Genomic DNA, 25,347 nt, shown 5'->3' on the forward strand with positions numbered 1-25,347 from the left:
CTAATACTAATGTATCCGTAACAATAATCAGTAAGAAACGCAGCATTTCTTCAGTGTCATTACATTTTTCTACATCTTTGCATAAAGCAAATAATAAGTAAATAAAAAGTTGAAACAAAAAAAGAATTCTTGAAATTCCAGTATATAATATATAATAATAACAATTACTAAACAAACATGTACATCACCTGTTTTTGGCCACAAGTACCTATCAACATCTTATGTCATCTCTTTAAACTGAAGTTACAATCAGCGGTGTTTGGAATGAGTATCATTTTACTTCAATTCAATTCAATTTTATTTATAGTGCCAAATCATAACAAAAGTTATCTCAGGACACTTTACAGAGGAGACATAGACCCAACAATTCCCCCATAGAGTACTTCACTGTAAGTGTTCTGCTAAGGTTCTCTTCTCTATATTTAAATATGGTTACTACAGAAATTCATGAAATGTGCCTATTGTCATAGTTGTCTTAACAGTTTAGAAAACAGTGTGTTAGCATTTGAAAATTGTGCTGTCAATATAAAGTGTATGAATGAGAACATGTTCACAGATTTTGGGTACTGTGGTCTTTGAATGCCTTTTTTGTGAACTCAATGAAAACATCAGTTTGGTTCACATTGACTTCTGTTACTCTGACTGTGTGAAGAGTGTTAACTGTGTCACTTCAGTTCTGCTTGTTAGAAATTGAAAAAAAACTCTAGTGTCTGTTGTTTCCTCTGTAGCTGTGTCAGTTCTGCGTGTCATCTGTGGTGAGACACGGCATCCAGATCCTACAGATAGAAGACAGAACAGTTCTCGTCAACAACACTCCTTACACGATTCAGTACAGGCCTCTGCTGACTGACCATGCACTGGGAACTGATGACCAGGTAATGTGCATACATGCTCATGAACTGAAGGGGTGTGTGTCTAAAGTTTCTAAAAGCTTCACACATACAGTATATTCCCTATGCACATTACTCACATCCGCCCCAGCACTACCGCACATACACATTGCTCTGCAGCAGTAAGCCGTTTTCCATCAGATCATGCTGCTCCCCCCTCTCTCCCTTTCACCATGTGGCAATGGCACTTCATTGGGACATTAGACAAACACCCAGAATTGGATGCAGGTTTCCCTTCTCGCTTTCATCTGCAGTGTGTCCCCAAAGAGAGCAACAATGTAGTGATGTCATTTAACGAGCCTTCGGATCCTGTTAAAGAAGGATGGCAGAGCTTTTCGGTTTCCACTAATTGACTGAAAAACCTTTTTAAAAAAAGAGCTTAAAAAAACTAAATAGCGGGTGATGGGCTCAACAATAACACAGACCACAAACAAGGCGAGGAATGCCTTTCTAGTTGGTCTATTCATCATGCTTAGTGCCTAATCCCTGTAGTCCTCAACTACTCGCTGCTCACTGGCTGCTAAACCAGCACAGCAGGGCTTCTCTGCTACCAATTTAGCACTAAGCTCAGTGGGAGAGAGAATAGAGGACAATAACAATGTGGTTTTGCCATGTATCTTTTGTTGTAATTACTTGCATCTTCTTTGCTCTCTCTCTCTTTTCTTCATGTCCCATCTCATATCCTTTTCTGACGCAACTGTTGTCCACTTCCCCTCCTTTATTCTTATGTGCTTTCTTCACCTCCATTCTTTTATTGTCTCTTGTCTTTGCTGCTTTTGTTTTTCTTCATCATCTGCTTATTTTCCATCTCCTCCTTTTTCTTACCTCTCCTCCCCTTATTTGTGTTATTTTTTTCTCTCTTCTACATTCTTCTTTTCCTTCCTTTTCCATCCTCTTTTCTTTTCCTTTCCTTTCATCTCTTCTCCTCTCTTCTTCTTCCCTTTTTTATCACACTTAAATCATGTCATGTCTTCAGGCCTGTGATATACCAGAGACAGCCCAGTTCAGCCTGGCTCCCTCTGAAGAACCGTCTCTGGCCACACCCTGCTCTGTGCCATGCTGGGACCTCCTCCAAACCAGTGTCCAGGGTACCGTGGTGTTCCCTCTGCCGCTCAGACACATGCTCTTCAGCTTATTTCCCAGGCATGATGGCGGAGTTGGATCAGCAGCTTGGAGCCTCCCCGCTCCCATCCGACCAGACTTCCCCAGGCAGAGTTTGTCTGTTCCTGGGGGACCGGACTCTGGGGATGGCCTGAGCAGCAGGTGGGTGAAGCAGAGCATTCGGGGTTTTTCTGGCTGTGACAGTCCATTGAGAGCAGGGTACTGAACACTGGCTGGCACATGACATAAAGCCGGCAGGTACTGTTGCTGGTTACAACTTGTTAAACTCTACAGATGAAGCACAAGGAGAAATGCCCACAACATTTCAACTGTCTCTCTCTCTCTCTCTGCTTGTCTTGTTTATTTGATCCCTCTCAGTCTTATGTCTTTCTCTTTCTCTTTCTCTCTCTCTCTCTCTCTCTCTCTCTCTCTCTCTCTCTCTCTCTCTCTCTCTCTCTCTCTCTCTCTCTCTCTCTCTCTCTCTCTCTCTCTCTCTCTCTCTCTCTCTCTCTCTCTCTCTCTCTCTCTCTCTCTCTCTCTCTCTCTCTCTTCTTGTGGCCTTTTGACTTGATTTTAGCCCTAGTGAAAAGCTGTTTCATCTTCCACTTACCAAAAACACAGGCACGCGTACAAGCAGTACACAGGCCAATGAGCATATCATATTTTCTACTACTTGTGTTCTGCTGTGACTGGCCAGCTTGGCTGTCATTTATTGTGTATAAATGTAATATGTGCAGCCAAACACACATTCATGAATGGAAACACAAATATTGAAACACACAGAGTGACAGTGTGTCATCGCCTGGCTTTAGTTAGGGCTCTGCCCATGGATGCACATCAGAGATTTTGAAATGGTCAAAGTGTTGATATGACATTTGACATGTTGGTGGGTTTGTGTGCAGTTCCAAGGGGCTGGGATGTGAGCTGTTTGTGGAAAGGTTGTTCATGGGCATGTCTTCATTTGTTTTTATTTGTTTTGCAGAGGCATAGTACTGACATATCAGGAGCACCTAGGGGTGACGTACATAATCCTGAATGAGGACACCTGTCCTCGGATGCTGATCCACAACAAATGTCCTATCCCAATGCTGCTAAAGGAAACTGTCAAAGGTAGGCAAAGGCCTGACTGGACTGGACGGGTGTCCTCTCTTCTCCTTACTCATCTTGTCTCATCCCCTTCCTACCCTTCTCCTAAACTACTACTACTACTTCTAGTATACTACTTTACTGCTATCTTAACTGCTTTCTGTACTATTTCCTCTATTTCATCTTCCAATAGAAACTCCAAGGACTGAGGTTTACTGCCGTCCTCTGCCTGCTAATTGCTCCATGCACCATGAGCTCTACCACCACTTCTCCAGTTTCCCAGAGTGCAGGCAGAAAGATTTGCTGCCCACACTTCTGTTGAAAACCACCTCAGACCACAGCTCCACTGACTGGACTGACCCCATAGATATCAACTGCCCTGGTACTCAGGTAAAAGCATGCCTGTGGGAAGGGTGAGGTGTAAAACAGGGCTGCGGCTAACAATCCTTTTCATGGTCGATTATTTTTGTTGATCATTTTCTCCATTAATCAGTTACTTGTTTGTGAAATGGTGAGTAATGTGGACAACTCAAATATATCCAGTTTACTGTCACAGAGGAGGAAAGAAACCAGAACATATTGTTATTGTTACTGTTATTTTCAGCAGTATTGATGGCTTATTTGATGTACGTAAGTGCCAAAAAAGACCATTTCTTAAAAATGTACTTAAAGCCAATAATCAATTACCAAAAGAGTTGCCGATTAATTTATTAGTTGACCACTAATTGATAATCAATTCATCTTTGTAACTCTAGTGTAAAGACCTTTTTGAATTGAATGAGTTAGTGTTGGGATATCTTTATTTCCCATCATCCCTGTTCTCAATAAGAGAAACTCATCTGCACTTGTCATTTAAATACAAAGATTGCCAACAAGTTATCAATGTTTTCTGCCTCAATTACTAGGGATGTAGTTTAAAGAACTTAAACTTGCTGTTGCTGATACTGTGATTGGCAGTTAAGTAGAGCCAGGGATTGTTGTGCTTAGTGGCACAAAGGAGAGGAGCCCCATCACATGCTTCTACGTGATGTTTTTAATTAAGTGACTAATAACAGCCAGATACATGACAGAGTGTAATCCCCTTTAACTCATAAGGCCCAAAACAAGCTTTATATTTGGAAGGAAAATTCCACTCTGCATGACAATCTATTGTTTCTCACAGTGTGTGTGTGTGTGTGTGTGTGTGTGTGTGTGTGTGTGTGTGTGTGTGTGTGTGTGTGTGTGTGTGTGTGTGTGTGTGTGTGTGTGTGTGTGTGTGTGTGTGTGTGTGTGTGTGTGTGTGTGTGTGTGTGTGTGTGTGTGTGTGTGTGTGTGTGTGTGTGTGTGTGTGTGTGTGTGTGTGTGTGTGTGTGTGTGTGTGTGTGGGGTGTGTGCGCCTGTGTTGGTTCATGCATACCAGAATATGTTTTGGTGTAGTGTGTGTACATGCTCACTGAAGTTAAGTACCAGCCAGACAGTATTTTTGGTTTGGTCAGTGTGTGGGCTTAGCAAGATGTTGAGGAGACGTGTGTGTAATGTTTGGTGTTGTGTCTAGCCAGCTCCAGGTTGAGGTTGAGGCTGTGTATCTCTGGTTACTGCGAGGTCTGAGTCTGACCTCTGTGGTAGGGGTGAGAAGTCAAAGGCTGGACTTGTTATGACTGTTCAGCCAAGCATTCAGCAGGGATCTGCTTCCTTTCGTCACATGAGGGGCTGATCCCTCTGAACTTGGAGCGGCGGAGGTTAAAGTCAGACACATGTATGTTCTGAAACACACAGACACATACAAAGAGCACTGAGCTGAGCTTTGACTCTGTGATCAGGTAAAGTTACCTCCTCAACGTTTATTTACAGGGAAAATGAGAGACACACTCTATCGATAGAGAGTATCCAATCTCACAGATCTGTATTCCGTCTGTCTTGTTGCTCAGGTGGTGTTCCTGCCAGGCTTTGGCTGTCTCTACATAAACGTGGTGTATGAGAAAGGCACCCTGGTCCTGTCTCTGGCACCAGAGGGCAGCGTGGACTCTGTGAACCAGTACAGCAGGTATATGTGCACTGGCAGAGGCTTTATTGTTGTTGTTTTATGCCCCCTACATATTTGAACCATAAGAAATCATCTGTGCATGTTGTTCTTCCTAACCTCAAGGTATCTACCCGTCTGCCTTTTATTGTGTTCAGTTGAAATTGCTTTATGATTATTGTTAACAGCACTGTTTTCATGTTGCAATTGTTACTAGACTCCAAACATGAAGAAACAGGCACCATTTACACCACAGGAGGGCAATAAAAGCATGAGTAAAATTAGTACAGTAAAACATAGCATTACAGCTTTATTCCATTACATCAACATGGAGATGCATTTTAATTTTGGCAGAACAGGAAATTAATATAATCACATATTAGGTAAATGTAAACAAATTACGTTATTGTCTCTGATCTTTGTTCTGGTGGAAGGAAATTGCTGAAACGTTGTCAGACACAAAATGAATGAGTTTGGTCTCAAATTATCTGAATCACGACACACTGCCTTAAGACTTAAGTTATGTGTGAGACAGAGAAGTTGCCTTTCTTATAGACAGTAATAAAGGGTGATTCATCTCTTCAACTCCTTCCCTATTTTCCATAGACCCATTTTTGTTCTTTTTTAGGGGGAACAGGAGATTTTCAGGGGGAGGCAGCAGGTCAAACGTAGTTACATAGAAGTGTTGTACATGATCTGAAAGATAGAACCTGAAGATTAATTTGAGATGCAACTCAGCACTGTGTCAAGTAGGTCCAGCCATACATCTCTAATAAACATTCAGAATCAATTAACAAATGTAAAGTGTATAAAGGCTTCGTACATTATGTCTGCATGGGATGAAGACCATTCTCAACCTCAAGTCTCATCGTTCCAGCAATTTTTAGGTTGATACCATTTGTTATGCAGATTTGGGGCAAAATTAAATTTTTTGACCACTGGAAAATTGATAAAAATGGGATCAAAAACATTCAAAATTTAGAGATTTCTGTTAGAATTGTATTTTTCGGCTATTGGATGGCGAGTGTAAACTCAGAACTGCACAGAAACCCCCTTGTATATACCCAAGAAAACATTCATCCTCTGAATCAGGAGCGTCACTGCCCTGTATATCTTAAGTTTCTCCCTGCTCCAACACACCTGAGTCTCATGATAATCAAACCCCTCAAAAGCTTCAGCTGAATTATAATGAGCAGATGATTAGAATCAGGTGTGTTGGAGTTTGGAGACACCTAAAACATGCAGGTCAGTGCTCTCCAGGAGCAGGGTTGGACACTCCTGCTCTTTATGCTCCTGCTCTGTAGGTTTTGGTTGTAAAGTTTCATGAGGCTGTGATTATCCTAGAATTCACAACAGCTCAGTTTATACAGTGAGCTCAAGTTTAAAAAAATACTCTCACTACATGAAATGGCTACTATGAGGACTAACATCATTATACATGAATACCGTTGCAATACAACAGTGAAGCAGGCGGACAGTGGAGGGAGAGGGAAGTAATATGAATAAAAACAAATAAAAAATGTTCAGTCCTGAGATCAGCCGCTCACAAATTTGCCGGCTGCCGCCACACACTGTTTTCAGCATTAAGCAGTAAAGTCCTACAATACCGGTTGCAGTGCCACATTCTCTTCCGTAAACACCGGAATTGTGCATAAAGACCTGCAGTGTGAACATAGCCTTCAAGTTTAAGCTTTCGAGTCGGACCCAATTTATGCAATTCTGTTAATGGACCCCAGTATGCAGAAATAATACTCCATTTGAGAATAGGCTCAAATAACACATTTATACTACATGAAAAAAACATGTTTTTGTACCAAACTGCCTGGATTATCATAAAATGGACATGTTTGTAAAGAAGAGACTCATGGGTGCCCGTAGAACCCATTTTTTCACGAGATAGCTTAAAGTCAGAGGTCAAGGGACCACTTTGAAAATGGCCACGCCAGTTTTCCCTCACCAGAACCAATGGATTCCTTGAGTTCTATACTGAGCCTTTTACAGCCTCTGAAAAAAAATGCAGCAGAGTGGAGTGGCAAGGAGTGGAAGATGTTAAACATATGACATTCTCAAAGATTGCTAGACATGCATCATACATTCCTTGATTTATTTCACTAGATAATACTTTCACATGAATAACCTGTGTTTTGTTTCAGCTCTTCTCAGCTGTCCTGCAGAGTCCTCCTCAGTGAAGCCAGTGTGGTGTTGAGTGATGACATAACCAGTCCCTGTGGATCTGTGGAGCTGCTCAGACTCACATTGACCAAGCTGCTCTTCAGCCTGGCCCCAGCACCCACCTCCCTGCCCCCGGAGCTGGCAGTCGACCCTGGGATGAGCGCAACGCCCATCCCCGCTTTGATGCCTGATGCCTCTCTGATCGAGGTCTACTGCTCCAGTCTGCAAGTAGACAACCAGCTGTATAATCGAGCGAGTTTCCACTTCCCTGTGCTGCTTTGCCAGGATCAGAGAGGGGGAGTTGAGTCCAGAGGTCCATGGAGCAGCGATGCAAACCCCACTGACTCTGCTGAATCTCTGGAGGAGTTTAAACATTCTTGTTTCCTGCAGCTGAGGATGACGCTGGCTGGGGACCGATGCACTGCAGAGGAGGTTGGATTCATTCATCTGTCACTGTATTTCCATTTGTTTTGTCACAGTAGAGGGTGCAAATAAATATAACCTTTATTTAAAGGTTGAATATGGAGAATGAGCAGAACTCCGCCATCTAGTGTCTCAAGATCATAGTTGCAACAACGAAAAATAATTTTAGCAGTCGGGTTGCCAGGTTCATTGCTCATCCCCTCGGGCAAATCGCACCATAAAAACAAGTATTAGAGGAGTTTGACTGACAGTTAGCGTTAGCTGTTAGCCTTAGCCATTCCAGCTAAGTAAAGATGAAAGTGATGTTAGCGATCAAGGAGATACATAGCCATTTGGGCGTGCATTTTAATGGCGTTTCTCTCCTTCTCTCAGTCCATGGAGTGAATGCTATATTGACTTTGGTTTTTGCCCGTCTCCGCTCACTCAGCTGCTGGGACAAAGAAGCAGCTGCAGGATTGGCAAACTCCATTTCACCCAGTGCCAGCCTACAGTAGCTGCACCAAACAACAGACAACCCTGGCAACCAGCAGCGCCCAACGCTATTGGCTGCTACCATGGAAACACAACGGGACAGAAAGTCATTGTCAAACCCGTCAAAACACCCTGTGGGTGTAATATTGTTTTAAAAATAGAGCTTTTAATAAAGATTCTACATATTCAACCTTTAATGAGGTAGTCTCATTGAGATCAGATCTCTTTTGCAAGGGAGTGCTGATGTGAAAAAGGACATCAAGACAGGGTATTCAGTGTGTTTATACCCTTTATAACAGCTTCTTGTGTTTTCCGCTCAGATAACTTTCCAGCTCCAGCCTGCCAGAGTCTACCTTGAAGACACCTTTGTTTACTACATTAAGACCTTGCTCCATACCTACATCCCTGGCAGTGCCATGGTCTCAGCCACAGCTGAGACCCAGAGGAGTAGAGAGTCCGGATCAGCCCCCGTCCTCCCTGAACAGGTGCTAGGTGTTAATAACGTAATGTCTTTATTTAGGCACTGATGAGGCTGAATGGTTTCTGGTTTAGTCACTGCATTCTCATTACGCTATCACAGTGTAATCCTCACTTCCATAAATGTTTGATACTATTACAGTCATTACTCTCACCATTTTCATATCATCTCATGCTTAAATAATACTTCTGAGGACAGGAGTAGATATTAATGTGTCACATAATTTTGTATCACAATCTATTGTAATATTTAGTATTATTTGTGGTCCTTACTCTCTTATGTCAACACTAAAACTAGTACATTTCTTTACAGGTGCTTCAGTCGGTGCAGGCGCTGGTCCACCCTGTGCGACTGCAAAGGCTGACCATCCAGCCAGTCAACCTGTTGGTCAGCATCCACGCCTCCCTGAAGCTGTACATCGCTTCAGACCACACTCCTCTCTCCTTCTCCCTGTTTGAGAGAGGGCCGCTGTGCACCACTGCCAGACAGCTAGTCCATGCTCTGGCCATGCACTACGCTGCCGGAGCCCTCTTCAGAGCGGGTAGGTGGCAGACGGAGGGAGTCACACAACTTCTTTCTCTCTCAACATTCACCTGCTGACACGTCAGTCACACCATAGCAGCATATGGACGCTAGACTGGTTTCTTTTATGTCTTTTTATGTCTGACAGAAGAATGATGGGATGTGTGCTCAATTGAGAAATTCCACAATTTATTCTCACCAAGTCTAGAGTTGAGCTTTGAAGTGACTGCACCCATCCATTACTATGTGGAAGAAAATACAATATGTTTTTCGAGCTCCACGATGCAAAATCTCAATCACTGGAGGTTTGAAAAGATTTAGAATCTGTCATTGTCTTAATTTACTGCTTTACTACAGGATTTGACTGACACTGTGTAGGCAGCGCATTAGTGATAATCTGCCTATAAAGGCTCTGTGCCGCTCTCCTGTGTTGTCCTCCTGTCTAGTCAATACTCCACACGTGTTCTGTTTTAAGCCGATCATTTCCACACCAGAAATCACTGTTCTGGACGAGCACTTCCTTCCCGCTGTCTCTTATTAGAGCCCTCATCTCTGCTCTTATTTCAACACGTCACCTCACTGCCTTCTCCTCTTCCTGAGTCATCATAGAGCTTTAGGCACCGGGAAGCATAGCATTCTTGGACTGATTAGTATTAGGATCATATTATGATCACACATACACCCACAGGCGTAAGTCCACGCGCACACACATGTAAAGACTTACGGACATATGGATACTAAAGGCGTACACTATCTATGCACACACACCAGTATATGTATGAGTGTTTAAAAGCATGACTCAGCCCTGTAAACATCAGCTCATGTCAGGACTTTATGCTTTACCAAAACCACAACTTGGAGACCATGTGAAGCAGAAACGACCACTAGGCCCCACTGGAGTTGGTTTCCTACCATTAGAGTCCATCAGTCAAGTGCAAATTGACAGAGAATAAGAGCAGAGCGCGGTCGACGTCTTGAGAAATGGCTATTTGATTTTTGAGATGCAATTGTCAGTGTATAAATATCAATGAGCCGTGCCATGTGAAGGGGACTCTATGGTTGAATGAGATGAGGTGAGATAGTAGGAGGCTGTAAATCTAACTGTGGCACATGAATGATATCATGCAGGAGTGTGTATGGCTGTGTGCACGAGTGTGTATGTGTATGTGTGAAAGCTTTTGGGACCTCTGTATTGTTGGGAAAAGAATTCTGATAGAATTAAAACAATGCTGAACATAATGATGATGTAAAATGTTTTTTTGGGAGAGTCTCCTACTCTAAACTGCTCTTGGCAGTGGAGAATAGTGAAAGTTTACTCAAGGGTCTTGTATGTGGAATGTTCCTTTGCAGGTGTTCCAGATGTATTTCTGTTTAATGCACAACCCATTTCAGCACTCAGGAAGTATAACTGTCGGATTATACAGCACTATAAGTTATGGAAATTGTGTATTAATACCCATGTGGCTACCTCCAAAAATAATAGTTTATTTATTAAAATATTTGCTTGCAGTCCAAGTATTTCTTCTAAATCTAAACTGAAAGAGAAAACAGAAAGATAGCTAAGGAGCAACCTTATGCGTCTGTAAAAAAAATCATGATAATATCACAAATATTATTCACATATCATGTGCTGTGGTTGTTGCTCCGTCTTAGGTTGGGTGGTGGGATCTTTGGAGATCCTGGGCAGTCCTGCCAGCCTGGTGCGGAGTATCGGGAATGGTGTGTCAGACTTCTTCCGGTTGCCATATGAGGGTCTGACACGTGGGCCTGGAGCCTTCGTCAGCGGGGTGTCCAGAGGGACCACCTCCTTCGTCAAACATATCTCAAAAGGTAACACAGTTGTACCTAATGTTTTACTTTTTGTCTGTTTACTTTTTCTTGTTTTTTACAGCAGGAAAATGTCCATCTATGGGCACACACGTTTCTATTGTGAACTAATAATAAATAATAGCTCACTTTATACAGTATATTCTCTCAGACTCATACAGCACATACAGTATCTGTTTCTATTCAGAGTGTCGTCATGCAGTGATGATTAGCACAACATTTGTGATGAACAGTTTTGGTTTTTGGCCGAGATGGATGACTCACAGTTAACTTTTTGAGTTTGAACATGTCACATTTGTGTTCAGGCACACTGACGTCCATCACCAACTTAGCGACGAGCCTCGCCAGGAACATGGACCGCCTGTCTCTGGATGAAGAGCACTACACCAGGCAGGAGGAGTGGAGACGACAGCTACCAGAGAGCCTCGGGGACGGACTGAGGCAGGGGCTGTCACGACTCGGCATTAGCTTGTTAGGTGGGTGGGCATGCACTCACACAGATGCACCCTTTACATTTGAAGGGTTTGCACAGTTTTTATCAGGACAACAACTGGACATTGCAGTAATATTTACGTCATCAGAAATTAGTTGATATCTGATCCTGGTCCTGCAACTCACATTTTCCCTGTTGTCAATAAGAAAAAATGGATTTAAGATGAGTCATAAACACAAACAGTGGAAATCAACACAATTTTGTTCTGAGTCACGCAAGGTAGGAAGTTATCCAGATCTTCAGAAAACATGAATGGTTGCAATCAAAATAATGGCATTACAGTAAAAAGAATCAAAATTGTCCAAATAAATAGTGTTTGAAATATAGCAACAAACATTTTTTTCATTCATAATCAAGCTCTCTTCCCTTAACAAGGGGTCACAAGTTCAAACAAGTTGTGCCCACACACATTTCATCATTTCATGAGACACAGCAGTGGAGACAGCACAGCAGGGGCTCTCAGCAAACACCCAGAGCCAAGTAAAACTCTCAAGACACAGAGCATATCGTTAGTGAAACCAAACAGCCGCTTACATATCTATGGGTTACAGTGGATTATAATTCCTGATTATAATTCCTGATTATCCAGGCACTGTTGGTCATAATATCTGTGTCATACATAAAAATGAAGGGTCAGATCTTTTCTACCTGAATTCCTGTGTGACTCCCATTTATGACACTTTGGAATCTGCCTGTTTCCCATGTCTTGCTACGATGAAATCACCAAGAGTCTGTAAGTCTCTCATTAAGTATTTATTAAACAAAGCACAATAATAAAGAACTCTTTTCTTTGATCTTTCAGGAGCAATAGCAGGCATCGTGGACCAGCCCATGCAGAACTTCCAAAGAAACTGGGAGATGCAAAGCTCAGCTGGTAGCAAAGCCAAAGGGGTCATCTCTGGAGTGGGTAAAGGCATTGTGGGGGTTTTCACCAAGCCCATCGGAGGAGCAGCTGAACTAGTGTCCCAGACCGGATACGGTGAGTTCAGGACTGTAGACTGTATTAAAAATTAACGTAGCCTCTCCGTCGGGGTCTGTTCTCTAAACTTGATCCAATCGTCCTCACCTACGGGAGTCTCCATCTTGTCAGACTTTGACGCCGCCTCATTTCCTCTCACCAAAAAAGGGCATGTATGTGACGTTGGGGGGAGGGAGATACGTCCATCTGGCTGACGTTTACCTCCGAGGAGAATAATAAAAACTAGACTGGTACGAAGACTAAAATGTTTTTTTGTCCCAGGTCTTAAACAGATTTAATGATGCTGTGAAAACGGCCTGTTTAACATGGGGGTCAAGGAGAAACTGCTCTATTGTGCAAACTACTCCTAGTGGACACTCAGAGAACTGCAGTTTTTGGCACTTCCTGATTGGATCAACCATCAGAGATAACATTTTGAATGAATTCATTAATCATTAATTTTTCATTTGTAAGAGAAGTTTTAGAAGCCATGTTGCAGGTTTGCTATGTTTTCAGTTGTATGTAAGACTTAATATATGTAAGATGTATGTCCGTCTGTTTGTCCGTCCTATTCTTGTGAACGCAATATCTCAGGAACCCAGAGAGGATGAACCAATTTAGAGTTTGGAGGCCAAAGGTCAAGGTCAAGGTCACTGTGACCAACACTTGAGGGAAAAAAGTGATGACCTTTTCTATCCAAAAGGTCCAAAGTCAACTTCACTGTGATATCATAATGTTTCATTACTCAGGAACAGAAGGGGAGACATTTGGTCAGATACTGAATTGGTGACACAAATCTTGAAAGTGATTGCTGATTGTAGAGATCTGTGTAGAGAGATGTGTGTGAAGCATCCAGGTTTCACCAAAAATAGACTTAATAACTTTTATTTAATGTCTTCAAAGTCTTCACTACATATATTATGTATGTTTTACAAACACAGAACAATGAAAGCATAAATAGAACAACACAGACACGGCTTACCCATTCTGGATATCAGACAGAACTTCTAGGACTCCATCATTTTGTGGGAATTTGTGTCATTTAAATGACATTTCATTGATTGATTGATTGATTGATTCTTTTAATGACTACGCAGCAAGGCTGGTGGGATTTGTTATCTGTAGAGCTTGGTACAGATTCCAACATCACATCGAATATTAAACATATCACATACAGTAGATATACATACAGACAGACACATTACATAATACATAAGGTCCATGCTTATTTGTTTTCCTCACCGTTCAGAGTTTGCAGAAAGATTAAAAAAATACATCATCACTTTTACACAGCAGTGAAGTGACATGAGAGATTTGGTAATGCAGCAAGTTCTGAAGTCCTGAAATAATGCAGCAAGTTGTTACATTTATTTAACACAACTCAGTAAATACGTCTTATTTTCCAAGGAGCCTCAGGCAACAATATTCTAATAAACACACGTGTGAATTAGAGTTTGTGTGTCTGGAAAATCATAAATCCATCAGTGGATGGACAATTTCTTTCCTTCTGTCCTCTTTGCTTCAGCCAGAAGTTTTTATTAGGCCAGGCCTTCAGTCGTTCAGGACCGTATAGAGAACTTCTGAAAGACCCTTTGGCGTGCACACATACACCCACACACACACACACACACACACACACACACACACACACACACACACACACACACACATGCAGTTAGAGTCTTTGGAGTTACTTTGTGTTAGTGGTGGTAGAAGATAGGGGTGTGGTTTGAGGAGTGGGTCAGAAAACAGTGTGTGTTGGCACTAACAGGTCTTGGCCACAGCACATAAATACCAACGAGGCAAACAGCTCTGTGTAAGGGTAATGACTCCTCAGAGTCTGGCTCTGATCTACCTGACCCTCTGAGCTCAGCAGAACACAAACACACACACAAACGTAGGCTTATACATGTGGATCCATGTGGTGAGTGCACACTAAGGCACACTGACCAGCATTCACATCTAAACTCAGACACAGAAAAACTTTATCTGCTGGTAATATATGCACATCAACTGTGTGCCATAATTCAGTCACACCCCATCCTGTCTTATGAAACACATGGATATACCTACACACACACATACTTGCAAACACCCACTCAGAGTTGAGCAGCATTGCAGAGTACCACTGCAGTGACATCATTAATGGATCTCACTGTGTTCTTTATGGCTTGGGTTTAACTACTTGATGACTTCACTGGCCCGCTGCTGCTGCTCTGCTGACAGCTAGAGTGGGATGAAGGAAAACTGACCACACGCACATGGGTTATGACTCACTAACTTGTACACACAGAGCCATCTAATCATGTGTTTGGATTTTTCCATCCAATGTCCAGTGTATCAGCTTGTAGTAAGATCGAAGTGAGAATGGCATTAGTCTGCCTTGTCAGTGTAAATGCACATTGTATTTAAATGCATATACTGTAGATAATCCCCACCACTGTCAGACACAGGAGACAAAACTACCATGATTTGATGAGCTTTTCTGTTTGTCTTTGTGTCTTCTAACAGGGATCCTTCATGGTGCAGGGCTGTGGCAGCTTCCTAAACAACTGTACCTGCCTACAGAGGAGAAGTCTGCCCAGGCCCCAAACAGCCACCTTAAATATGTCTGGTATGACCCCTGGCCATTCCAAGCCATTCATTCTTTCTGCAGGTTCCTCCTTTGCTTTTGTCCAGCGATTCGTTAGAAGTGGGACATGAGTTCTCGCCTTTGCTTTTCTTGGAGTCTCTCCAGGACCCGCTGTTCTTTTTCTCCCCCTTACCTCTCATTTTTGCTGTCTTGTTTATAAAAAAAAACTTGGTTCATTACCCACTTTCCAAAAAAAGTCTGGAAAAATGTTTGACCTTGATCCCACACATGGTAGCCAGCCTGCCCTCCCTTGTTCTCATCGAGCCATGTTAAAAGGTTTTTATAAGCACTCTGCCAAAGCCGCCAGCTATGAATTGGTCTTGTTGCTTAACTATGAGTCTATCCAGAGATGTTTCCCTGTGCCATCAGATGGAGGAACACCTTCCTTTGTGTGCTGGAATGGTTTGGAGTTTGGGAGAGACTCGGTTTATAAAGGTCACATGTTGTGCCAAGCAGGAGGTTTGAGTCCTGCGTTGTAAAAAAATATGGCAGTGGTATCAACAGTACTGCATCAGATGTAAGTGCTCTAAAGATTCCAGCATGCTCTCTCGGTTGAGCACTTAATATTATCATAAAAATGAATAGGAATCTCCAAAAGGTTATCAGGAGCTACAGAAAAAAGCATTTATGGCATTTTATTAAGAATTTTCCACAATTTAGTTTGATTTTCAAAGCTATCAAACATTTGCTCCTAGTCTGTGCTGACTGTCAACTGCCTGAGGAAAAAAGCCAAAGTTTCGATACAATATTTCTTCGGGACATTCCACTTCAGCTGTCATCACCCGAAGGGTTAGCAGCATGTTGTGCTAATGTTAGAGGAAGATGAAGAAAAAAAAGATAAAAACACATGAGTGCTGAGATAATGCTCCCTTGTGGTTTTATTCATGCTGCACTGCAGTCAAACTGGTTTCCATCAGGCATCCATCAATTATTTTTACTACTACAGGTAGCCCAGACACTCGAGGGGTCAGACTGTTGGAGCAGAGTAACACTGAACAGAACCAAAGTGTCCCTACTGTGGCTGCTTCAACATCTGCGCTGCAATTTGAACACCTGCCCTCCAAAGTAAACACGCTGTCAGTGAGGCATGACTGAAGATTTCAGTTCCTGCACACTCATTTCTCTATCGAACATGTGTGTAATAGGAACCACACAGAGAACATGGAGAATGTAAATTGCAGGATGTATAAAGACGTGTATGGTCACGTGTTTGTATGTTGAGGTTAGCGGGGCATCATGTGTGGTCTTGTGTTTATAGGGAAAGTGTATATCTGCAGTTAGGAGTGTGTATTTATCATGTGTGTATGTGTACGCACATGATCCATGCACGCAGGATAAGTAGCATGTATGTTTTTATTGCTGCCTATATTACATGTGTACAGCATAAAACTGCAAAGCCTCTGTTTTTAAGATTTGACCGTATGTAGAGTTTGAACTTTTCAAATATGTCCCTCTAAATAAATAGGCAATGTGTACGTCAAAGCCTTTTTATAATGTCCCTTTTGTTGCTCTGCTCTCTGACTACAGGAAGATGCTCCAGTCTCTGGGGCGGCCGGAGCTCCACATGGCCCTGGAGGTGATCATTGTGAGTGGGTTAGGTCAGGAGCATCCTGGATGTCTGCTCCTCACCTCTGAGGTGTTGTTTGTGGTCAGCCTCAGCGAGGACACCCAGCAGCAGGCCTTCCCCATCACTGAGGTAATTGACAGTAGTCAAGAGGAAAAGAATAAGTGTTACACACACACACACACACACACACACACACACACACACACACACACACACACACACACACACACACACACACACACACACACACACACACACACACACACACACACACACACACACACACACACTGCGTAGCTGTGAAGGGAATGTTTAAGCTCCTGTCCTGTCCTCTGCAGGTGGAGTGTCAGCAGGAGCCAGGACAGCAGGGCCAGCTCACCCTCACCTTACAGCAGCAGACTGTAGCCAGCGACACAGAGGTGAGACTGAGGCTCAAAGCAATGGAGCTGCACAGGGATCACATGGTTTAAAAGAATGATATGATGTGGAATTATGCAGTGTTTAATGTATACAATGTTTACACATGCTGAATGTCTGTACATTATGTACTACATCTACAGTTTAAAGGAAGATATGCTATTGTAGTTTCTAATAATATAAATTAATTGTATTCATGGGCGCCTTTCTGAACACTCAAGGTCACCTTACAAAATCAAACAATAAAAACACTCAGTCATAAAAGCAGTTATAGAATCAGACAATAAAACTACATAATGATATTTATAATAATAGAAACAAAGAGAAACAGGTGGGTTCATTCCAGTCTTAAAGTTGTACTCCATAAGAATTGAGATATGTTGTTTCTAGCGGCCTCTGTGGCAGTAAGATGTGACTTCAGGTGAGCCTGTTCTTTCAGAGCCTCCATCTTGTCACGTTCATGGTTACTATGTGTGTTAACATTTGTGTTGGGTTTTTTTTGCTCTTTTGTAAACTTTGACACACATTCACCTCTCTACTTCCAGTCCGTTCCCTATATGTTCCCCTCTTAAATCCATACACACGCACACACACACACGTTCACATTACACTTACTACAATCCTGATTCAGAAGTTCGAATTTCCGATTACAAGTGAATGCAGCATTACCTTCGATCTGGGCCAACAGACCATGAGCTGTCAGCAGAGTCACTAACATGGAGGCTTATTCACATCAAGAGCAGGAATGTCTCCACAGACACAGATATTGTAATACTCAGCAAAGAGGCAACAAGTGCTTTCATTAGTGGGTCACATGACCAATCACCATTGTTTTAACTCACTCTGTGATAGAAAAGGCAATAAATAGATGGAAATCTTATGGAGTACAACTTTAACAGAGCAAAAGAAATTAAAGGGAGTAGGCCTGTCTGAAAAGATGAGTTTTCAGGTGAGATTTGAAAGTGGTAATGAAGTAGAGTTTTGGATGTGGTGAGGCACGTGAGCGACGAAAAGCTCTTGAGCCTGTGATAACCAGATGAGAAGGTTGAAGGATGAGCTGGGTGGAGGAAGAGGACCTGGGAGAACGGGTGGGTGTCTTGACCTGGAGGGGCTCAGTGAGATACTGGGGGGCCGGATTGTTGATGGCCTTGAATGTAAGGAGGAGGACCTCGTAGATGATGCAGTATTTGAAGGGGAGCAAGTGGAGTTGCTGCAGGACAGGTGTGATGTGAGTGATGGAGGGGGTTCCGGTGATTATACGAGCAGCAGAGTTTTGAACCAGTTGTAGTTTATGGATGGATTTGTCAGGTAAACCTTTAGCAATATTGTTGCACATATGTATATTATGTTTCGTGTCACCACTGATCAGTTTCTGACCAGGAACTGTCCCATAAAATGATCCGGACACAACTGCTTCAGTTATTTTATTCCTTTCTGTCCGATTGAAGATGAATAACTTCTGGAGTGTTTGGTTGGCATGACAACATACCTTTCCAAAACTGCATCATGTGTTCTTGATGGCACATGATTGGACACCACCTTTAGCAGATTTCACTCCTTTAAGACCAGTGTATTGGTAATCTTCTATGTATCCCCCTCAGGGTGACGGTGTTCGTGAGCGTCTGTCGGAGCAGCAGTATCGGCGGTTGGTGGATTACGTGATGCGAGCCTCTCAGTTTCTTTCCCCCTCCCCTGCCTCTCTCCAGCTGCAGCTTGCAGTGACGCTCGCCGAGCCACCGCCCTCCGTCACCAAATCTTACCGTTACCTGGTGGATCCCCACTTCGCCAAGGTGTTTGTCAGCAAATTCACCATGGTAAAGAATAAAGCCTTGCGCATCAGATTCCACTAATACACCTTAATGTTCCAACTTAAATGAAGCCTTGAAAAAAAACACTGTACTTTGGCTCTGACAAGATAACTACCAAAACATGTGTTATGGTAGAAGAATTTATTTTATTAAAGTCCACCTGGTTTCATGCGGTAGGGATGTAGAGAATTCTTAGAAATTGCCTTTGGAAGATATATTTTTTACTGATACACAAACAGTCACATCAGAGGGATTAGGATCCGTTTTAATCATAGAAACACATCTGAGTTTAGACATTTCTCCTAGTTCCTCTACATTTCTCTGAGCACACACTATAGTAAACACTAAAACAAATGAGAGTTGGGTCAACTTGAACCTTCTTGGACCAACAGTGTGTTCCCTTCCAACTTTAAATCAGGGCTCTTTGAGTCAGTGTGAAACCTCTTCAGTGTTGCAGATAGACATGCACAGTACATAACTATTCTGTGACATTTCTATCAAAACAGTGCGTGATGTTTCACTCTGCACAATAAGCTCTTTGAGTTTACATTCTCCATGTAGTGTCTATGTCTCATGCCAATGTTAAGTGCAATATTATATATATATATATATATATATATGTTGATGCTAGACATACCAGCTGTCAACCAAAATGTTTTTATAGATGATGTAATGTACTTGTTTGTCGATAACACTCTTCTTTGTAACCTTACGTGGATGCCAACGCCTCATGATGCAAAAATGGTATTGTAGCCTTTTATATTGTACCCCCGAGCTCAGTGAAGATTTAAGTCTAATGCCTTTAATGTATGTAAATGGATAATATATTAATAGAGAAACATTTTAATAAAAACATTAAAAGTTAAAGTGTTATTCTCCTGAATCAGTTTGTATTATGTAAGAAGAAAGTTCGTATTGGCAAATTTGAATGAATGAAATACATGATGAATGTACACATAGCATTAGCTACCAAACTCTGTACTTTTAAAGGCACCAACCGAATAACATCGGTACGACCGAGTACCAACTCCCTTTAAATCATCAGTTCCAAATTTCCGTTCCTGAGAGCACACATGGGAGCGCTTGCACAAGCTTCTCTGTCCTCCCCTCTGCATATTTGACAGACAGAAGGGCTCAGCTCCGACACATACACATGTGGAGACGGAGCGCCACTACGTCACCTCTGCAAGTCTCAGTGAGTCAGGGCAATGGTGATCTGAAAGCAGTAGCATGTGTGGTTACACTTTTTAAAACTCCATGTAGGTGAGACATTGGTGACAGGCTGGAGGTTGAGTTTGGGATGGGAGAGGGAGGGATTTTATTTTGTGTGAAATGTTCTAAACAGGCTGAATAAATATAAGTAAGTATAAATATGTTTGCACTTATTCTTAAAACTGAAATTACATGTGTTCTTACAGAGAGAAAGTACAGAAAACCATTGGGTACCGATATCGGTTCCAATGTGAACAGTACCCAACCCTAAAGAGACGTAACAGTGAGTAGATGACAGGGTTCTAGAAATTATTCTCACATCATATGTAAACGCAGCCTCAAACTTCAGCCTCATCAAGATATCAGTAGCCGCTCTGCTCTCAGTTTTCAGCCGCCGTGCTCCGGTAACGGCGACACCCTCATCTGTTTGTGTCATAGTTGTGAACCATGAAGTCAGTTCTTCCACTTTGGTTTCACTTCATGTTGCAGGCTCTCACACCCCCTGCAGTAAAGCATGAGACCCAGTTATGTTTGAGAGGCCAAGTCACTGTTTTGTTTGTGTTTATATCTTGTCATTTCACTCTTCACTTACTGTTATATCTGTTAGACTGTTTACTGTCTGTGCCGGAGGAGCGACGTGAGGGCTGCTGGTGGCTGTGTTTACTGTCTGCTGACTTGAAGCTGCAGTCAGAGGAGTCTACAGAGACACAGTTGAATGACACAGAGTAAAGCATCTGAACAGATTGTTGACTGTGAAAACACCTTTCAATTTAACTGTGGACCATACCTCCATATCTAACATACATGTACAGCAGGCCTCTAGCATGCAGCAATCAGTGATGATCTCCATCTGTGTTCCTAACACCATTTCTCTCTACCATCCCATTAAAACACTATTTGCACTGTGCTTCGTTTATGTCTGTCCTCATTCTCTATGGGCTGTAACTAACTCCTGCGTTAGCGGCACGCTTCATTTATACGTCCACGCAGTGTGGGTTCAGACTAACTCCTGCACTGCACAGAACATTGACACTTAATGGACAGGCTGAAGTGGCTGTTTTGGCCAGAGTTCCACATAATGAAACTGTTCTGACATATGGAGGGGGTTGGTTTGACAATGCTTTGGCTTCCACTGCAAGGTAATATCAACGCCTTGGAAATGTAGCTTGGATTTTACTGTGGGAACGGCAGAATGTCATTTCAGTGTTTTGGTTTCCCGCATTTATTCTGAGTAGTAGCAGAGAGCAGTCAAAAGCTTTGGCTATACTGTGCCCTGGGAGACAAAGGGAAGTGCGTGCATGCTCACCTGAAGCTGTGGAGAACGAGGCTTCCAACTGACTCTGTCTCCTCAGCAGCTCCTCCTCTCTCTTCAGAGCGGCCATGTACTTGGAGTAGGACCACGACAGCTGAGGGAACATTTGCACAAATCCAGTCAAATCTAACCTGATTAGAAAAATGGTTCAATTAGGCGATCGAGTTTCTCCTTTACGGTCTGTGGTTGGAACTGATGAGGTCTTGTTGGACTTCATGCAGTAATTGAATTTATCTTCACCGCTGCAGTTTGTATTTTAATATGTTGTGCTTTCGGATAGTTATCAAAAGGAAATCACTTTGTTTGGTTTGGCTCCTGTCATGTGATATATTTTTACACAGACACATCTTCAGCGCTACATTGGTAATGTTTGCACTAGGAACATCAGACTGGCACTCACCGGATGTGTGGGAGTCAGCAGCACTCTGCTCTGTCTCTTCAACTGGTCTTTCCCACTTCTTCCCTCTTCTTCTTCTTCTTCTTCTTCTACATCCTCTTCATCATCTGTCTCCTCCTTTCTAAAACTGGACCGTGGCCTCGGCAGCTCTTCCTGAAAAAGAGAGGTCAGACTGAATTAGTTTTACTTTTCTTTTCTCAGCCCTATTGCAGTAGTATTAGATGTTGTATGAATTTTGAATCAGTCACTCATCATCCGTTATTCCTTCAGTATTTCCTCACCTTAGCTCTCCTCCTCTCGTCCTCTTCATCCTCCTCCTCTTTTCTCCTCTGTCTCCGTACCGTGGCTCTGTGTTTAACTCGTTTCTCCTGCAGCAGAGGAAGAAGTTGCTTCTCTTGGACACTGCTACTCAGCTCTTGAAACTCGGGCCAGAACTTCAGCAATGTACTGAACACTGACATCTACATACACAGAGAAAAGGCACAAATGCAGCTTACATACCGGAAGAAATATAATACAATACGGACACACACACACACACACACACACACACACACACACACACACACACACACACACACACACACACACACACACACACACACACACACACACACACACACACACACACACACACACACACACACACACACACACACACACACACACACACACACACACACACACACACACACACACACACACACACACACACAACCTGTGCCTCTCTGAAGATGTAGGGACCCAGCTCATGGCGTTTCTCCAGAACGTGCTGGGCCTGTTCAGAAGATACGTCTATCTGAAGAGCTGGGGGCATGGAGGAGTTGATGAAACAGTTAATGATGGTGGAGATCTTCTGCTGAATGGTGGCCTCATCACTGTGGGAGTGACACAGATCCTGCATACAGAAAGAGGTGTGTGTTAGGAACTATTTCTAAGTTCCCTTCTGAAATGTCAATGGAATTGACCTTCCAGATATGAAAAGAGAATTTTTGCACAGAGATAAAGCGGCCACAGAGGTTAAAGACCCCATATTTTCTCCATACACTTCTCATATAAGCAATGGAATTACTTTTTTTTTGGGGGGGGAGTTGATGTCACATACTTCTGTGCACCAATTTAGCAAGATTTGAAATAAACTCTAATGAGGGTTTGTGGTAGTTTGCTGATGTTACCAGCTCAGTCAAATCGGATTACATCCATAGAAGATCTGTGGTTAGTTCTCCGAGATGTTTGGAACAACCTACGAGCGGAGTTCCTTCAAAAACTGCAAGTGTACTAAGAAAAATTGATGCTGTTTTGAAGGCAAAGGGTGATCACACCAAATATTGATTTGATTTAGATGTATCTTCTGTTCAGCCACTGCATTTTGATCATTGATGAAAAATAAACTAAGAACACTTCCATTTTTTTATGCAATCTTAGTTTACAGCATTTTTTCCACACCTACCTTAACGTTTGCTTTGCATTGTGTGTGTGTGTGTGTGTGTGTGTGTGTGTGTGTGTATTTTTTTGCTGCAAAAAAGCTTAGCCTCATTAAAAATCTTACAATGATATGGTGATCTATGAATATGCATATATTCATTTCAAAAGTTCACCTGCTGGACACAAGATGTCTCCTACATCCGGTTTGAGTGTATGTGACCTGGAGGTTTCAAGTTTCCACTTTATACTTGTGTGTTGTGATGTCCAAAATCCTTCTTATACATCCATCCATCCTTCTTCAACCGCTTGTCCCTATGTGCTAACCACCACACCACCCCTGCCTTTACATCCAAATGTTAAACTAAGATTTAAGGTGAGCAGCAGATGAACGTGAAAACAAACTCTGGACAGTGAAGCTCAAACATCCAAGTAAAGCAACACATTTTTAATTGAGGGGGACTCAATGTATCCCTTAGATTAGTTTTCAGTGTCCTTTCATTTCATCCAGTTAATTCAGAGGGACAAAGTAGAAATGAGAGAAAGACACAACAAAGAACTCAGAGCAGATGATATTGCAGGCACAACACCACCATCACATCTTCCTCAAGGTATTTTTGCTTGTTTTACCTTGTATCTCTGCACCTCCAGCCAGAAGAGCACATCATTTTCTAGGAAATCTCCCTTGAGAGAGACAAAGTGCTGAAACTGCATACAAGTAACGGGGTTTAGTAGGATCCGTCGAAACAGCAGGATCTCCTTGGAGGAGCTCATCCACAAGCCCTCAGCCTGCAGGGACACACAGCAGAGGGATGATAACTCTATACACTGTAAACTGTTAGGACAACTTTTTCAGGAGAGACAAATTCACTCAGGGTTAGATGCAATACATATAATCACCTACTTATGTGTAAAAACTTGAACACAAAACCTCATGTGTGGGAACACAGTGGTAGAAAGAGTACAGACTGCTCCTCAACAACAGCAGTAAAGCTGAACTGTGACCTGAGAGCTACAGCCCCACAGAAAACTGAGATAATGATACTCTCCTTTCTTCAGAAACCTGCTCTTTGCCAAAGATGACATAATGATCATAAAGACAGTCACAATCATGTATGAAAACTCCTTCCTGTAATCATGCTGTTTGAAATATGAAATGTTCATGTTTTATATCTGTGTTCTGCTGTGGAGCTGAGCTGAGAGGACAGGAACAGAGCTGCATGGAAAACACTCCAAACACTATTAAGGGAAGGTTAGTAATGCTGATGCTTTAATCTTATTTATCCTGGATCCAATTTGGGAAAACTAACCACAAGGCCAAAATGGTGTTTGACAAAGCCAGTACTTGAAGCCAAGTCATGAACTAAATCACACATGCTTCCAGGCCAGGAAATGCCTTATTTCTCTCCATTCAAAAGCTCCAGCTCCCCAGAGGATTTCTCCTTACCTTCCAGGCTTCTCTCCTTGTTCTGCGTCGACGGTAGACGTGCTGTGAGAGCCTGTCTGCTGCTTGGGGCTACCACACACAGAAACACATACACACACACATACAGGCCAAAAGTCAGAAACTGAGTAAACTAAGATTGACAGAGACACTGAAACTCAAACCTCTGCTGCTCTTTGTCACTGACAGTAACTTTAGCTCTCTCTCCTCTTTTACCTTTAACTTGCCCTCATTCTTTATTTCCTCTCATCTTGTTCCTCCAATCTGCTCTTTAAGAGATCTTTACCTCTCTGATGTCATCCGTCTCCCTGCCTCCTCCATACTCCTCTTGACCGTCTTTTCCACCCTTCCCTCCTCCAGCGTGTAATGCTAAACTGCGTCTACCTCTCATTACTTAATGAGAGGATCCTTGTGACCAAACATAGTAAACTTGATAACATAATGAGGCAGAGCAGCGGAATATGCGGTTTATGTGTTACCACCTGATGAGGCAACCTGAGATAGCGACTGGACAGTGACATTTAGTGTTTCCTACATAGTAGAGCACCTAATGATGCTCTGTCCACTCTCAAGGCCATGAAACAGACCTACTTATTCTCTATGTATGCTTTTCCGCATCAAAGTCATGAAGTGAGTGGTGGTGTATGACCTCTAATGACTTATTCATTGATTTAATTAATTTTTATTTATAGTGCCAAATCATAACAAAAGTTATC

At 42.5% G+C, this 25,347-nt stretch overlaps 2 protein-coding genes across 4 annotated transcripts in view; one reads left to right on the forward strand and one right to left on the reverse strand.

The window, feature by feature from the left end:
- The window catches only part of vps13b (vacuolar protein sorting 13 homolog B), a 387,717-nt gene extending 368,057 nt beyond the window's left edge, over positions 1-19,660 (forward strand). For 2 of the 3 annotated variants that reach the window (XM_083918688.1, XM_083918687.1), the window contains exons 54-68: positions 729-875; positions 1,867-2,153; positions 2,974-3,101; positions 3,271-3,467; positions 4,985-5,100; positions 7,230-7,680; positions 8,463-8,627; positions 8,933-9,161; positions 10,796-10,972; positions 11,275-11,445; positions 12,265-12,441; positions 14,932-15,034; positions 16,580-16,748; positions 16,958-17,038; positions 18,638-19,660. In XM_083918688.1, the coding sequence (XP_083774814.1) occupies positions 729-875; positions 1,867-2,153; positions 2,974-3,101; positions 3,271-3,467; positions 4,985-5,100; positions 7,230-7,680; positions 8,463-8,627; positions 8,933-9,161; positions 10,796-10,972; positions 11,275-11,445; positions 12,265-12,441; positions 14,932-15,034; positions 16,580-16,748; positions 16,958-17,038; positions 18,638-18,886 (2,847 nt within the window). In that variant the 3' untranslated portion in view covers positions 18,887-19,660. The remainder of the gene's footprint in view (positions 1-728; positions 876-1,866; positions 2,154-2,973; positions 3,102-3,270; positions 3,468-4,984; positions 5,101-7,229; positions 7,681-8,462; positions 8,628-8,932; positions 9,162-10,795; positions 10,973-11,274; positions 11,446-12,264; positions 12,442-14,931; positions 15,035-16,579; positions 16,749-16,957; positions 17,039-18,637) is intronic. The other variant, XM_083918689.1, reaches the window with a different exon arrangement.
- Positions 19,661-20,640: 980 nt separating this feature from the next.
- The window catches only part of rgs22 (regulator of G protein signaling 22), a gene marked incomplete at both ends in the record, with an annotated part of 31,443 nt that continues 26,736 nt past the window's right edge, over positions 20,641-25,347 (reverse strand). The window contains 7 exons of the mRNA XM_083918540.1: positions 20,641-20,753; positions 21,363-21,462; positions 21,769-21,798; positions 22,047-22,226; positions 22,484-22,663; positions 23,818-23,976; positions 24,635-24,703. Coding sequence (XP_083774666.1) covers positions 20,641-20,753; positions 21,363-21,462; positions 21,769-21,798; positions 22,047-22,226; positions 22,484-22,663; positions 23,818-23,976; positions 24,635-24,703 — 831 coding nt within the window. The remainder of the gene's footprint in view (positions 20,754-21,362; positions 21,463-21,768; positions 21,799-22,046; positions 22,227-22,483; positions 22,664-23,817; positions 23,977-24,634; positions 24,704-25,347) is intronic.

Source organism: Echiichthys vipera (genome assembly GCF_963691815.1).
Source record: "Echiichthys vipera genome assembly, chromosome: 8".
Lineage (NCBI taxonomy): Eukaryota > Metazoa > Chordata > Actinopteri > Perciformes > Trachinidae > Echiichthys > Echiichthys vipera.